Here is a 17,296-nt window from a genome sequence, read left to right on the forward strand (position 1 = left end):
CGGCTGGGCTGAGCGCCCGTTTCCGAGCCCCCCCCCCGCTTGGTAGGAAGTCCAGATTGAAAGCCAAGCCTGCAGCTGGCTGGCTGGCTGGCTGGCCGGACTACCAGCCCCAGCAGCAGCCCCCGGCCAGTTGGGGTAGAGGATTACAAGCCCCATTAGCCCCAGCCCAGGCTTTCCCTCCACCCCTGCATTGACGCGTTGTTCAACCGACCCATTTTCCCCCCGGGTTTTATTTGCCAGCAGAGCCCACCCACCAGACAGACCCTCACCCCGTTTTCTCCCCCCCACCCCACCCAATCCGGGTTAGAGGTGTCATGCGAATGCGTCTCTCGGGACGCCCCCCCCTCCAATTTGGGTTCAAAGCATCGCGCGGATGCGGGAAGCCTCCTGCTTTCTCTATTCTTCCTCTTTCTCCCTCCCTCTTTCTCTTTCTCTCTTTTCCTCTCTGCCGTCTTTCCCGGACCGGGTCTGCTGGCGGTGGGGGGGAGGGCTGGGAGGGGCTGATGGATCCGGTATCTGCCTGAAAAGAGATAGAAGGGGGGGGGACGCAAGCTTGGAAGCCACCAGACCTTAGTTGATTAGGAGCGGCAGGATTCCCCCCCCCTGCCGCACCCCCCGCCTCTGTATTGCAGAAGGGACAAAGGGTGCCCCCCCCTTATTTTTTTACCAAGCTCTCAGGGTGGAGCGGCGAACGAGGCAGCCCGTAAGAGCATCTTCGGAGCCAGAAATCCGGTTGCTGTGCCAGCCGACATTGGCCGTGGTCTCTCTCTCTCTCTCCCCCCCCCTCAAGCTTCTACGCCCCACCGCTTGATCGTTCTTGCTTTGTAAGCAAAACGGTGTGGGGGGGGAGCAGAACGAAAGGAGAGCCGGAGAGAGAGGATGGGGGGGAGAGAAAGAAAGAGAGAGAGAGAAGAGAAGAGATCAGCTCCTTTATAAAGACTGGATTGCCTTCCGCGAGGACGACGCTGTGCTCCAGGGGGCTGTTGCTCACTTTCTGCCAGCTCTCCCGGATCAGCTTCTGATACATCCGTCACGCTCCATTTTTCTCCCAGAGCTAAGTGCCAAAGGGGAGCAGAAGCGCCGTTTCGGGAGAAAGCTCCGCTCCCCGCTCAAAGGCTTGGGCTGCCCCCGGAGGAACAGGTGGCCCGGATCCGGATCCCTGAGCAAATAATAAATAAATCCACATGCGGGGCTCGATGGAGCTTTGAAAGCCGCTTTCTCACCCGGAGCTTCCCTTCACATCTCTGGAACGGCTTGGCTCCTTTCTTTTTTTTTTTAGGGTGCCCCTCCGTTGGTGCGGCTTATAACCCGGTGCGCTTTATGTATGAAAAAAGTTTGAAAAATTAACGTTAACTGATACTGCGGCTTATAACCCGGTGCGGCTTATGGTCGTGAAAATACGGTACTTACATTTTATTGAAAAAAATCAAAGCAATTTTTTTCCTTAGTGACATCTGCTTTCCAAACAAACTCTTTATAATTTATTTTACTGGAGTAAAAGAAAAACTAAGTAAAAATAGCATCCAAATAATAGGTAATGAGGCACAGGTAATGAAAAATATTCTACACATTATCACAGAGGGCACATCTGCTGAGTTTAAATAAGTTTCCTCCTGGCAAGCAGATATAAAGACTACAGTTTAAAAGTGTATTTCAACTAAATTTGTCATGTGTACACATATTAGGAAGAGTCAACATTCATTCAACATTTCTACATTACAGATATGCATTTATTTTTCCTAGATGAATTTTATTTACAATAGATGACAAAAAGTATTTTCTTTAAAAAATGATATTTCACTGAAATGCTGCAAGAAACCATATTTCAGTTCATGTTGAAATCAATCACCTTTATCCTTAGGTAAGAATGCTTTTTCTAAAGTGCTAACAAATTTTTGTCTCATTTGTGCTTTGAATTGCTGATACCATTCCATAAGTATTTTCCTTCTTTGAATCTTTTGTTGTAGAGTCATATTTTGCTCTTTTTCTAAAACAGCAGGAAGCTCTTTCCAGTCTTTAATAAAGATAAAGGGAGCTCCCATGGTCTTTAGTAATTGCAGTGGTGCTCTATGGTGCACAGATGAATTTCCACAATTGCCTGGTGTCATTACATCTTCCACCACAGGAACAGAGCCAAATGAACAAGCTTCATAGATTCTATAGCATTCAGTATTTACTCCCACTGGACATAATGTAAGATCACTCTCCAACAATGCATTTTGATAGATCTGCAAACTCTCATTAGTTTCTTGAGGAATCCACCTAAAACAAGACAAGAAGAGTCTGGAAATGCACCGTTTTAGAGTAAACTGTAAAATTTACAATGTAAATTTCAAATGTAGTAAAATTGCTACAGCAGCAATAGAAATGCCTAAAGATTAGGCAAATCATTAAAATCTATTCAATTATTACTACTATTATATCTAGTAACTGAATTGAAATGGATTTCTAGTGATTTCTTGGACACATTTTTGGCACCAGAGCAGCAAAAATTGATTCCTCCGTTTAGCCTATAATTCTATTTTCCTTGAAGGCAAGAGTTTATCCAGGCCAATTTTGTTTAGCATCTGAACTCACATGATGCCACCTGCTAAGAGATTATAATGATAGAGACATTCTTAGAAGGAAATTCACAGAAGCTGTGATCAGCTAAGGCTCTGATGCTGTAGCACACAGGTGTCAAAGTCGATCATGTCACTTGTTTTTTGCCTTTGTGGAGCCGGGGTGGGTGTGGCCTGCATATTTTTAGGATTTTATTTATTTAGGATTTTATTTATGATTTATAGGCCGCCCTTTTCCCTGAGGGGACTCAGGGCGGCTTACAATACATAGGAAGGGGGGTGCAACACAAAAAACATAAGACAGTGCATAAATAAAAATCAAACAATAAAACGCAACTTTCATTCAACATTCGGGTGGGGAGAATCAGAACCATATGACCCATCTGGCCCACGGGCCCCCACTTTGACACCCCTGTTGCAGCAGAACATTCTATTTCACACATTTAAATTTCATATATAAATACAACACCTATCACATTTTTAAAAGGCATCACCGTTAGAATCCTTAAAATCATTCTTATCCTCAATAATATTGGCTATTTTTCTCCATTATTATAAAGATGATTGCATTATATTGCTACTGCAGTCAAGACAAAATACAATATTTTAATCCTTTCAAAGGTTTTATAACTACAAATGATATTTCTTACTGTTCTCTGACTGAAATCCAACAGAGCTTGTGAAGCCCACTTTGCATCAATATCTCCAATACAATTTCTCTAGATGAATTCTTATAAACAGTTCCCAGGAAGTTACACTGATATGGTCTTGGTCCTTGGAGCATTGACCAACTTGGTTCAACCACAGGAAAATGTCTATAACTATAAACAAATTGCATAAGCATGCTAATTGGATTGAAAAGAAAACTTTATTAGACCTGTTAAAAGAGAACAATCCTATATGGTCTGGGAATAACTGAACTCAGTGGTATTTATTTTTCAATTTGGCAATACAGAATTGCACTGTCATCTTCTACTTGTTTATAAGAGAAATTTTACAAAGTTTTAAATATTCAAACTATTTTTATGTTAATTTCATGTACAGAAATCTGAGGAAAACAGTTCAAATTTCATGCACATTTTAAAATTGTTGCTTGATAATATTCAATACTTACGTTGCTACTCCTAGAGGCCACTGAAAAATATCTTCTTCATTTACTATGGAGCTGTCATATATTAGAAAAAATAGTTCTACAAATCCTCCATAGGATTTTAAATAAGGAAAAATCCATTCATTTTTGCACTGTTCGTTCCCAAGCAACACAACAGCAACATGCTGCAGCTTGTGTGTTTGCATTAGTGTTTGTGCATATTGTAGCCACTGAGTGGCGTAGGCGATCTTTCCCTCTTCTCTGCCATTCAATATTAAGACGACAGTGTCAGCTTCTACAGAGAAGTAACCAGGAACTACAGATGGGCCTGTGATGAAACTGTAAACAATAAAGCACAAATAGAAAAAAGTGCACTGGTGTGTATGTGTGTGTTTTTTCTATTTGTGTGTCACATATATATGCATAGAGCCAGTTTAAGTAACAGTTGCCACTTGTGTTTCATTGGTGCTAAATGTAATTTTACTCTTCTTTTTTATAGGATGCATAAAAACACGGTACAACTTCTGAGAGCTGACTGATCACATCATTATGACCACTGGCTATTTTATCAGTTCATCTTTAACAGAAGCACATCCTTCCCATTAGAGTTTTGGTATTATATAAGCTCTAATCCCTAGGCAGTTTCATTTTTGGAAGCTGAAAATATTATACTTTGAGGGTAGCACCTCATTAAATAATTACTGCATCCAGGCTAGATGGAAGTACACGATAAATGTAAAAAGGCAGCTTTCTCAAATCAAGCAAAGTAAAAAAAAGCACAGAAAGTAATCTTTCCTCCTATGGTGCTGAATCCAGAATTCCCAACCTGCATACCATATTTTTAAGGGAGTGCAAAGCCATTCAGCATTCCCTTATGCAGTAATTTTGTTTTATCTGGATTAAAGTTCAGTTATTATGTATTTTTCGGAGTATACGGCGCACTGGAGTATAAGATGCACCAAGATTTTGAAGAGTCAAATTTAAAAATAAAAGTTTTTGCACTCTGCAGACCTCCCAAAAACGGCCCGTTTTTCACGGAAACAGGTCCGTTTTTTTTTTGTTTTTTTTAAGGGCATGAATACCCTTTTAGGTTTGTTGAGTGCTCCTGTATTGTGGGCAAAAGCGAGCAAAAAAACAGCCATTTTTTTGCAAAAACAGGCCCAGTTTTTGTCAAAAAAAGGACATGGATAGCTTTTAGGAGTGCTCCTGGGAGCTTTGGGGGGGGGGGGAAATTGAGCAAAAAATGGTCCATTTTTTATTCATTTCTGCCCTCCCCAGCCCCCAGGAGCACTCTGAAAGCCTCCTAAAGGCTATGCACAGCCATTTTGGTGAAAGCTGGGGGGGGGGGGGGGGGCTTGGAGGCAAAAAAATGCTGTATTTAGTGTATAAGACGCACCCAGATTTTCAGCTTCTTTTTTGAGGGAAAAAGGTACGTCTTATACTCCGAAAAATATGATAGTCCTCATCCAATCCAAATCTATTTCCAGATACCTGTACAAGATTTTTTGAATCTTCCTAGGATTTGGAAATGGAAAATGAAGTTGTATAGCAGCCATATACTGAGGATAACTTAAAAAGTGTAAGGATATGCTGGCCTTTTCTGCTAAGGTGATATTTTAGTAACCATACTCCCTATGGCTACTATATTCTAACATAGGTATGAGTAACCTTATCTAGCAGAATCTGATCACTGCAGGAGTAATAATCAGGAGCTTCTGATTATGATTATATCTATGATGGATAGGGAAAATCCCAGAAGAGGTTAAATCAAGCCAAAAATGTCTGTCCTTTCATCTTCATAAAACAGTTTTGAAAACTGATAAGATCGAATTCATTTCCTTTTTCAAATAACAATAGTTTATTATTACATCTAGTTTTGATTCATCTGTGAAAAATACAGGTTAGTATTTCTGTATTGAAAAATCACTTTTGAAATGGTTTACTGCTATTAATTGAATATATAAAACAAAAAAAAATCTGAATAAAGGGTAGAGTCTAGAACAGGGGTGTCAAACTCACGGCATCATGTGACATATCAGGACTCCCCCCCCTTCACTAAACTGGGTGTGGCAAGTGCGTGATGCATCTGGCCTGCGAGTTTGACAGACCTGGTCTAGAACAAATAAATCAAAGTTTCCTCAACTCCAGTTTTAAGAATCTATTTATTTTCCCCCATTGGCAACAGAAGATATTCTTTAGTGCTAAATACGATAGGAAGAATCCATGAGGTTGAATATTGGCATTTTCCATTATTTAATGTGCCAAATTACACTAAGCATTACACTAGGCTATGAAAATACTATCAGTACATTGAAAAGACACATCATACAGATGATACCTGAAATATGATTTTCCTATTTTTGTGCTTCCTTCTCTCCACTGAGCTTTTATATCTGCAGGCTCAAGCAAACCTTCGAAGATATGCTCCCATAAATAAAGGCCTATAAAATACAATTTACAATGTAATGATTAAGGAAATATTTGATGTTCAAAAGAATAATAAAAATAGCCAAGATTAATATGTAGAAAAATAAAACAAAGCAGAATAATTTCAAGAAAGAATGCAAAAGAAATTAGCTAGGTAGATTTTTATTAAGCCATAGCTATTAAGAATAAATAATAAAATACAAATATAAACATTACAGAATAAAAATTAGGTGTCTCCAGACAATAGTGGCGGGCAAATAATAGAATTTTTACATGACTAAGGTTTGATTTCAGAATAATTATGTTTCAAAGAAGAAATGACAGCTTCTTCACCTATGAATAAATAATCTGGTCCATTCAAGCTGTTCAGCAAGAGATGGAAATTTTTATTAAGTCATTATTCCTCCCAATACTAGCTAAACAGGAAGTGTGGGATGCCTGAGATATTAAAGAATTATTTCATCTATAAATAGAATGGGCACATTCAGATTTTTCTGGTTGTGGTATTTTCTTTTAACAGCAAATCCTAAAAAGCAGGACTTCCATAGATTTGATATCTTAAATTGACTTAATACATTTTGTAAAACAAATAAAATAATGAGAGCCTAACTTACAGTTGCTTCTAAGAAGTCAAATCAGGAAGGGAATAAGGAAATAGACTTTTCTGGTCTATGTGCTTCAAAATAACTGTTGCTTCTTTCTTGAATACAATTTATTAATGCTGCAGTCCAGCAAACAAATCTAACTCTAAAAAAAAGAACTAAGTACTGTAATTTGCACAGCACTAACAACTGATTATTCATATACAATAGGCACTAAGACTCAGAAGTAGCAAAGCATAGTTTTTGTTCATACAGATACAAAAACTCATTATAAGTTACACTGAAAATATGAACGTTTTGAATTTGAATTGATTGATTTGCTGGAAGTGTTCCAATGATGTTTTGATCATTCTGAAAATTTTCTTTTTTTAGTTTGGAACAGCTGGTTTGTACTTTAAAAGAGATCACTTCAGAGATTGCAAGAATTGTTTCAACTCAGAACCTTAGAAACATAAAAGTGTTTTGGCCCTCTGACTGAAATCTGTGTAACATTATATGGCATAGATACATGAGAAATACTATATTTTTCCGGGTATAAGATGCACCGGAGTATAAGACGCACCTAGGTTTTGAAGAGGCAAATTAAAAAAAAAAGTAGGTAGGTAGATGGATAGAGGGAGAGAAAGAAAGAGAAATAAGGAAGGTAGGTAGGTAGAGAGAGTAGGTAGTTAGGTAGAGGGATAGAGAAATAAATAGAAAGAGATAGAGAGAGAGAAATACAGTAGATAGGTAGGGAAAGAGAGAGAATAGGTAGGTAGAGGGATAGAGAGAAAGAGAAATACAGTAGGTAGGTAGTAGAGAGTGTGTGTGTGTAGGTAGGTAGATAGGTAGAGGAATAGAAAGAGAGAAATAGAGAGAGAGAGAGAAATACAATAGATAGGTAGGGAGAGAGAGAGAGTAGGTAGGTAGAGGGATAGAGAGAGAGAGAAATACAGAAAGTAGGTAGGGAGAGTGTGTGTGTGTGTGTGTAGATAGGTGGGTAGGTAGAGGATAGAGAGAGAGAGAGAAAGAGAGAGAGAGAGAAATACAGTAGATAGGTAGGTAGGGAGAGATAGAGTAGGTAGGTAGGTAGATAGAGGGGGAGAGAGAGAAATACAGAAGGTAGGTAGAGAGAGCGTGTGTAGGTAGGTAGGTAGAGGGATAGAGAGAGAAATAGAAAGAGATAGAGAGAGAGAAATACAGTAGATAGGTAGGGAGAGAGAGAGAATACGTAGGTAGAGGGATAGAGAGAAAGAGAAATACAGTAGGTAGGTAGTAGAGAGAGTGTTTGTGTGTAGGTAGGTAGGTAGGTAGAGGGATAGAGAGAGAGAAATACAGTAGATAGGTTGGGAGAGAGAGAGTAGGTAGGTAGATAGAGGGATATAGAGAGAGAAAAATACAGAAGGTAGGTAGAGAGACAGAGTATGTAGGTAGGTAGGTAGGTAGAAGGATAGAGAGAGAAATAGAAAGAGAGAGGAACACAGTAGATAGGTAGGGAGAGAGAGAGTACGTAGGTAGGTAGATGTTTCCAGGTGTATTTATCCATGTGCTGGAGAAGGAAATTGCTTACAAACCTTAAGACTTTGTTTCGGCTGGCACAGCACTTGATCAATGTAATTCTCATCAGTTAAAAAGCTTTCCGAAAAAGAAAAAAAACCTTTTTGCACTTTGCAAACCTCTGAAAAACGGCCCATTTTTTGCGAAAATGGGCCCGTTTTTTTTTCCCCAAATAAAAAGGCATGAATAGCCTTATGTAGGCTTATAGAGTGCTGCTTGGGTCGGGGGGGGGGAGAACGGCCCATTTTTTGCTTATTTCTGCCCTCCCCAGCCCCCAGGAGCTCTCTGAAAGCCTTCAAAAGGCTATGCACAGCCATTTTGGTGAAGGGCGGGGTTTCGGGAGGCAAAAAAATGCTGTATTCAATGTATAAGACGCACCCAGACTTTCAGCCTCTTTTTTGAGGAAAAAAGGTGCGTCTTATATTCCAAAAAATACGGTATCTCTTCTGATAAGAGAAGAGCAGGATTGGGGAAGAATGGCAACTAACTTAACATAGCATCATATTTTGGGGGGCAGTTTTTAATTCATTGGTTATATAACTTCATATACAATTATGTACAATTACATAGTTAAACAATTTTTTAACTATAGGTGCAATTTTAACATTTCAATCTCTATGCTTGTGTTTACACACACATCTTATATATCATCTTATTTTAAAAGTAGCTCCCGTGGTTTAACAACTATAAAACTATGTAACTATAAAGACAAATTTTGTAACTATAGAGAGTGGTATCCAAGTTAATTTTAAAATATGTTGACAGGCAATTATATGTCTCATTTCATATTTAATTTGACCTTAATTATTTAAATATTTGTGAAATATACTTCAGGATCTTTTGGGACCCCTTTTAGAAGTACAAACAAATTATTTTCTAACACCTATATCCACTCAATACAGTGACATCTCAGGAGATAAAATGTTTGCAATTAAATTAAACAAGTAAGTAATAATATTTTAAAAAACAGCATTTACATTTGTTTTCTCATTTTGTCTCTCATAGTTGAGGTCTACCTACGATGTCAATTACAGGCCTCTCTCATCTTTTTAAGTGGGAGAACTTGCACAATTGGTGGCTGACTAAATACTTTTTTGCCCCACTGTACTTTGTTAATTACAAATGCTTACCAATAGCAGCTTTTCCCCAAATTTGTACTCTGAAGTCTGTGGGGTTTTGTTGCAATGATATCTTTTTCAGCATCTGAAAGCTACTTGCAGATTTCTGCTGCAAATAAATTTTCTCATTAACTTCCCAAGGATTCCATTGTTCAACTCCCAAAACAACATGTTCTAGGAATCAAAAATGAGAAATCACATGAAAATCTCATATGAATTATTTCACAGAGGGGCAGTTATTCCAAGATGCCTTTCAAATAATAATTGTTACAAATCCATTTAGTACATATACTAACAATTAAGTTATCAAAAACATAATGAAAACATCTACATTAACCACAGTATCTCCAGATAGGAACCTATCTGAAATCGTGAAAAGCCTTTGCCATTCAGGGCAGATAGGTAGTCTTTATTTTGCAACCAAAATTGGAGCTGGCAATTTAATTGTTAAGTTAACCAATTTCTAAGTGAAACTGTACTTGTGGTCTTAGTTTAGTTTTTATTTTACATACCAGTAAAGATTGTAAACCCAAGTATTGGTTGCAAAGTTACTTTTCATCACTAAACCGTTATCATTCTATGTATACTCATCTACTGCAAATGTTATTCAAGCACACATATTTGATACTAGTTGCTGAGGTAAATCTCCCCAACCTGTGCATCCTCCCTATGCCACACTGGCCACACTTAAGACTCATTGTGCCTTCCTCATGTAGTTTCCTTGAACTTTGTGAACCTCTGTACACCCTTCCCAAGCTTCACTGGGTCTTCCTCATACCCTTCCTAAACTTTGCAAATTCCCCAACTCTCACTGTGTCCCCACATCCTTCTGCACCCATTAAGCCCCTCCCACACCCCATAGGTTACTACTGCAACTGGACACTATAACTGTCATAAATATGAGTTAGTTGCCAAGTGGCTGAATTTTGATCACATGATACTGCAATGTCCTAAGTATGAAAAATAGTCATGTCACTTTTTTCAGTGCCATTGTTAACATTGAACAGTCACTAAATGAATTGTTGTCCCAAAGGTGCTTTTTCAGGAAGCAACTGGACTGTCTTGTTTGATGCTCCAAGCTGAAGAAGCTTCTTGGATGAGAAGCAAAACATTTTCAAGGAAAAACAAAAAAGTCCTGTTGCCTCTTGAAAAGCATCTTTGGGATAACCATGACCTGCATGACTGAGAATCTCCATAGACATAAACTGTTATAAGTTGAGGTCTATCTGTATAGAAAACAGTAGGCATTACAAAACCTAATTCACACATACAATCAAATATGTACATGTATGAATTTCCCCTTGGTATGCATACTCATATTATACACAGAAACAGTAAACAAAAGAAATGTTATTTCCTTAGCTTTCTAATGTTAAGGCCTGTAGATTATAATATTAACGATGCAGGTGAACTTTCAAGAAGAGCATTAATCTTTGCAGCACATCTCATTACACAACTTAAAATATACTTTGCCAAAAAGAACAGCAAAACATTTAAAGACTGATAAAATGTTGTGAATATTATTCTTTGACATTACTACTGGTTATTGGGATGTTAGCGCCTTCCTTGAACATTTTGTTAAGCAGAAAATAGCTGAACAAAATTTATTTTTTCCCTTTCAAACCAAGTGTATGTATGACACTGAATTTCTAGCGCTATTTTTTAATGTTCAGAAAGGATGAATTATTATTACCCCAGCCTACTTGAATTTCTTTGCCTGAGCCAACTCAACAGAAATATACTACATAAATTGGAAGGTTTTTTTAATCAATAAAAAGCTTTGCTAAAGCAGAAGTATAAAACTAAATTGGGTATAACAGATTTCAGCTACATATTTACTTTTAAAAAATTAGAAACGACCTCTTAACAATGGGTAGCTTTTCACTTGTATTTGCTTTCAGTATCCCTGGATATTGGATATCCGCTTTTCACACAGGTGAAGGGAACATACAATAGCATGAAAAAAGTGGAGATCTTGGATTTATGAAAAGTTTTATTTTAATTTTTTTTAAATGTCTATGGAGATTTTCAACCTCCCAGGTCATGGTTGGCCTATCTAGAGAGGCTTTTTCAAAAGGCTGGACTTGCTTGGTTTTTTTCCTTGAAAATGTTTCACTTCTCATCCAAGAAGCTTCTTCAGTTCTGATCTTTTTTGAGATTCTTAGATGAGAGGTGAAATGTTTTCAAGGAAAAAACAAAGAAAGTTCAGTTTTGATTTTTTTAGCAAATGTCTAAGTAAATTTCAATAGTTCCTATGAAATACAAAAATAATTATCACAATCCCTTATAGAAATTATGAGATAACGTTATTTGGGGTTAGATAACAGATCACAAATATACCAAAATACTGGTAATGATACAGTATTCAACTGTCAATCAAAGCCTTGTAACTTGAGATACTCATTTCTGGCATTTATTCTGAAGATAATAGCGAACTGGAGAGAGAGGGATTTGGAAAATGTGGGCAAAAAGATGGATCTGCTGGAATGTTAGTATTCTAGCTATATAAAAAACAACATCAGTCATGAGAGACAGAAGGCAAGGATTGATAGCCAATGAATATACTGTAATATTAATGTCATCTCTTTATAATCCATTTTCACTCTATTTAATAAAAATTAACCTGATTCCTCATGATTTCTGTTCTGAAACTGCTCCATATTCCACCATATCTCATTATTTTATAATAGAAAAAGTTTCCAATGTAGGAAGGGATTTGCTGGTGGTGTCTAAATTCCCACAAGGACAGAAACTATTCCAACTGTTGTATTGAAGTAAGTATATTATACAATGTACAATATGAAGCAATCACAGTAGAATACTACTTAAATTTTTGTTTGTTTCTTTTAGTGCCAAATTAGCCTTGATTCCTGTTGACTTCCTGGAGAAATCCCTGTAATTTTCTCGTAAAGATTTTTAAGAGGAGGTTTGCCAACGTCTGCTTCCTCGGGTTGAGAGAGTGACTGGCCCAAGATCACCAAGCTAGCTTTTTAAGTCTGATGCCTCAACCATCACACCAAACCAGCTCTCTTTATAAAAACGTAATTGTGGCAAACTAAACTGACTACAGACACTTAGAAAATATATACCATAGGTTCAAAAGTGCAAATGTTCTGCTCTTTCCCTTATTTTAACTTGTTCTGCTCTTTCCCTTATTTTAACAGTACCATTATAGAACAAATCTAAATACATCGTAACTTTCATATTAAAAGACATTTCATTAAAATAATAATAAAGGTTTCAGAGATACTCTGGAGTGGTCCAGACGTTAATGCTGAAGCCCTCAGGATCCTGAATTGTGAAAGTTGCAATATAACATAGTTAACTCTGTGGGAATATGCTAATCCCTTAATGGGATTATTTGAAGCTTCATATAACACAGTGGTCTCCAACCTTGGCAATTTTAAGACCTGTAGACTTCAACTCCCAGCTGGCTGAGGAACTCTAGGAGTTGAAGTCCACAAGTCTTAAAGTTGCCAAGGTTGGAGACCACTGATATAACACACACAACAGAGAGGCTGGTATCCTGTTTTGCCATGCACTGCGCTGCTCAATGCACCAGAAGAAAAGGTATGTTGAAGCATAGAAGCCCTCGGCTGATGCGGATGTCCTGAATTCAATTAGACTGAAAGGCAAAAAAGCGGTCCATCTCCACCTGATGTTGCTGGGGGAAAGAGCTAAGTGTCCCCATTTCGTTACCTTGCCCCTGCTTCTCCCGCTGGCCCGCTCGTGAGGCGGCAGGCCGGCGAGGCTTCAGGAAGACGCTGTAAGCCGCGTAGAGGGAAAAAACCAAGTATACCACCAACAACACGAAGCAGAGCCGCTTTCGAGTCAGCCGCATCCTTCACAGCCCAACTGCGGCAGCCATCCTGCGCAGGGGTAGAAGGGCCTTGCATCGTGACGCCACACTTAGGCGGCTGATATTTTGGCCTGACGCGAATTGAACTTGGATTTCCTTGCCCCACTGTATATTTTTCCAACGTGGCTCCTTTAAGACAGAGCAAAGCTGGCTGAGGAACTCTGGGAGTTGAAGTCCACAGGTCTTAAAAGTTGCCAAGGTTGGAGACCACTGCTTTAAGATATGTGAACTTCAACTCCCAGAATTCCCAAGCCAACGATCAGTCCTGGGAATCGAAGTCCACGCGTCTTAAAGAGGCCAAGTCGGAAAAAATCTCCTTTAGTAATCCCAAAAAGAGCTTGTTGAATGCCTTCTTCAGTATGATCTCTTTGTAACGATCGTTAATAGCCGCGTATTGAAATCGCACTGTTTAGACGACGTTAGATAACGAGAAATTTGCTCTCACGGCTTGGTTTCCTGAGATGATAACAGAGATGTTACAACAGCTGTGTTTATGATAAAAAATATTTTTAAAAGGCATTGTTCAAAAATTATTCTTATTTCAAAAGTTTGTTTTGAGTTTAAAAGTTTGTTTTGAGAGTGGTTTAAGCATAATCACAACTTGTCTGGCAGTATTGCAAATGCAGTGTAAAGAGTTAAGACACCAAATGTAGTTGTCAATTAATGGCACCAGATATAATTTTTGATTAATGCATTGCAGTTCACGTACATATAACGGTGTTTTTAAAAAAAAATATATTATTTACTATTGAATACTACTGTCATTGTTTCAAGTTAGCTAAAGTCAAAATAGTTTGTCTTCTGCTGATAGTTTTATTACAAGAAGAATTTAATATTTTCTGATAGAATTTCAAGATGTGATATCTCTGATCCAAGTTCGTCGAAAATCTTTTTTTAACTTGGAGGAATACCAAGTATTTACTCCCCCTCCCTCCCCACGTGTAATTCCTCAAATCTGATGATTGTTGAAGTTATGCGAAGAGTGGGAGGAATAGTAAAATATTTTTTCTCCAATGAATAATTTAAAAATAAATAGAAAACATTATGATAGTGCATATTTTACATCATCTGTTTATGATCTTTGAAATGTGAGTTAGGTTTTTTTTAAAAAAACATGGTAATTCATTCTTGATTAAGGTGACCAGATTTTCAGATTGGTAAAGAGGGACACCATTGACCGGGGGCGGGGGGGGGGGGGGGGGGCTTGATTAAAATTTTTATATTTTGTCAAAAGGTCACACAAGGCGGATTACATGACCCCAGGACACTGAAAGCATCATAAATATGAATCTGTTGCCAAACATCAAAATTTTGATCACGTGACCATGAGGATGCTGCAATGGTCGCTAAGTGTGAAAATGGTCGCTAAGTGTGAAAAATGGTCATCAGTCACTTTTTTCAATGCCATTGTAACTTTGGTCACTAAATGAACTGTTTGAAAGCTAAAGCTAGCTTGCATTATAATGCCTTATGCTAGCTTACATTTTCAAGAGAGAGAAGCTAAACTCCTTATTAGAATTGAAATAGAAATGAGTAGAGTAGAGTAGAGTAGAGTAGAGTAGAGTAGAGTAGAGTAGAGTAGAGTAGAGTAGAGTAGAGTAGAGTAGAGTAGAGTAGAGTAGAATAGTTTATTAGCCAAGTGTGATTGGACACACAAGGAATTTGTCTTCGGTGTACATAAAAAAAATAAAATAGAATACATTCATCAAGAATCATAAGCTACAACACTTAATGATAGTCTCTCTCTCTCTCTCTCTCTCACACACACACACACACACACAAACACACACACTCCTCCTCTGGATTCAATGGGACTTTTAGAAAATCCCCCCTCCTGTGCACACACTCCCTCTTTCTCTCTCTCTCTCCCCTCCTCTGGATTCAATGGGGTTTAGAAAATCCCCCCTCCCTGCACACACTCCCTCTTTGTCTCTCTCTCTCTCTCCCTCCCCTCCTCTGGATTCAATGGAACGTTTCCCCCCTCCGTGCACACACTCCCTCTTTCTCTCTCTCTCTCCCCCCTCCTCTGGATTCAATGGGGTTTACAAAATCTCCCCTCCGTGCACACACTCCCTCTTTCTCTCTCCCCCCTCTCTCTCCCCTCCTCTGGATTCAATGGGACATTTCCCCCCTCCGTGCACACACTCCCTCTTTCTCTCTCTCTCCCCTCCTCTGGATTCAATGGGGTTTAGAAAATCCCCCCTCCTCACACACTCCTTCAGCCTCTTTCTGGATTCGCTCCGAAGTTTTTAAAATTACCTCTTCTGTAGAGACCAGGTTATCAGCCACGTGAGACATACACTGTGTTTCTATGGCACAGTAATCCCCTCCTCAAACAACACACAATGCAAATTTAGAAGCAGCAGTCCGGGGCGGGGGCGGGGGAGGGGCTGAGCTTGGACAGCCTCGGAGGCAGCTGCTAGCTAGCTCCGAGAGAGAGAGAGGGGGGGGCGGAAGAGAGAGGGGGGGAGGGAGGGGCTGCTCAAAGCAACAGAAAAAGAAAAAATCCATGAGGGAAGTCCGCGGTCTCCACATGGAGTAAGTCTTCTCCTCCCTCAGCCATTGGCAACAGCTCCCAGGGATGCGCGGGTGGGAATGCGCTCGTCTCGAAGAATATACGCTCCCAGTTGCTAGGAGAGCCTCGGTGGCTGGAGGCTTTTTCATAACTTTAAAAAAAAATCAGGACTTTAAAAAAAAAACCCGGGATGCGGGAAAAATTGTGAAAAAGCGTGACTATCCCGCCAAAAGCGGGACGTCTGGTCGCCTTATTCTTGATTAACATATCAGTTTTAGAATTAACTAAATTGGAAAGGGCATTAAATTCACATTCCCTGCTTTATGTAGGAATCAGATTAAAATACTCTGTCAGTAGACTCTGAAACCTCTTTCTGAACACAACCAGTAAAAGGTGTTTGCTACTTCCCTAAATAATTAATTCTATTGAACTGTTCAAACTGTATTTTTTTCTTTCAACTGACATCTTTATTCTTGTATGATTAATCCATTACAATATTCTCTGTCTTGTTTTATGGAAGAAACCAAGTAGACAAGTTTTGGTTTTCTTTTATATGGCATTTTTAAGTACCTGAAGCTGTGATTTCCCTCTCATCAAAGAGGTGTCCCTTAAAACTAAGTTGTGAAACTGATGGATCTGGAATGCTTCCTTCTCAGGAGTCTGAGAAGGGACATGATAGCTTCAAATTTCCACCAAATCTGATTTGGAATTTTGAAGCCCCAAAGATATTTGAGATAATCTATTCAAATTCAACCTTAATTGATCTGTTTCTGCCTCTGCCTTCCCAGGGCATATGTAAACAATGATTTCATAATAATAAAGTAAGAATGACAAATACAATTTGCCTGCAAGCAAGAACTGACGAGACCACAAAATAATAGAAGAAGAAGAAACTAAAATGCTCTAGGGGTTTAGAATTTGTTGGAAGAAATGTCCTTCTGGGTTCAGCTCCAAGTGGGGAAAAAACACTGGAGACATGGAGGCTGCTTGGAAAGATGGACAGGACTACATGGCTTGAGTCCTGAACAGAAAAGGTGATCACATGCTTCAATGTTGGGTGAAGAAGAAGAGAGAGAAGGGCTGAAAGTTCCTGGCTTTATACTCTCTGTTCGGCCCCACCTCTCTGTTTCCTGTTCCTGTGTAAGAAATATATTCTGATTGGTTGTCAGACTCCCATGGGGCCATGCAGGGGCAATTCATTAGGTTGTGCTTTGAGTCAAGTTTGGTTGAGCATTGCTTTTTCCTAGGTGCCCTGTGGTGAGATGGGTAAAGGGCTAATACTATCATGCCTTAATCCCATTACCCTGGAGTTGAAGGGGGAACTCTTTGTTATGTAGAATAGACTGGCTCAGGCATTTTAATGGCCCATTAAGGAAAGTGGGGACTATTAAGAGGGAGTCTGTTTCCTGCCTAAAAATATGTTTCTCCATTTCTGATCCAGAGAAATATAATATTCTGCCTTTTCAATATTTCCTAGGATATTTCATTTTTCTAGGAGAGGAATGGGTTTTAACTTCCTACAAATTTAAACAATCATTTGCCACATAACACCTCAGATTTAACAACTGTTGATGAGAAAGTTTTAAAA

The 17,296-nt window shown here is 38.8% G+C and overlaps 1 protein-coding gene across 3 annotated transcripts in view; it reads right to left on the minus strand.

Annotated features, from left to right (window-relative positions):
* Positions 1–1,627: 1,627 nt before the first annotated feature.
* Positions 1,628–17,296, minus strand: part of RXYLT1 (ribitol xylosyltransferase 1) — a 33,106-nt gene continuing 17,437 nt past the window's right edge. Inside the window, exons 1-6 of one of the 3 annotated variants that reach the window (XM_087723503.1) lie at positions 13,034–13,284; positions 9,347–9,508; positions 5,990–6,092; positions 3,676–3,990; positions 3,212–3,382; positions 1,628–2,262 (exon numbers count right to left, since the gene is read on the minus strand). In XM_087723503.1, the coding sequence (XP_087579629.1) occupies positions 1,842–2,262; positions 3,212–3,382; positions 3,676–3,990; positions 5,990–6,092; positions 9,347–9,508; positions 13,034–13,175 (1,314 nt within the window). In that variant the 5' untranslated portion in view covers positions 13,176–13,284 and the 3' untranslated portion in view covers positions 1,628–1,841. Of the gene's footprint in view, positions 2,263–3,211; positions 3,383–3,675; positions 3,991–5,989; positions 6,093–9,346; positions 9,509–13,033; positions 13,288–17,296 lie in introns of those variants that run through there. The other 2 variants (XM_087723505.1, XM_087723504.1) reach the window with 2 other exon arrangements.

The sequence above is a fragment of the Thamnophis sirtalis genome, unplaced genomic scaffold, assembly GCF_051295495.1.
Source record: "Thamnophis sirtalis isolate CommonGarterSnake01/CBP01778 unplaced genomic scaffold, rThaSir2_p1.2 scaffold_9, whole genome shotgun sequence".
In the NCBI taxonomy this organism is placed as follows: domain Eukaryota; kingdom Metazoa; phylum Chordata; class Lepidosauria; order Squamata; family Natricidae; genus Thamnophis; species Thamnophis sirtalis.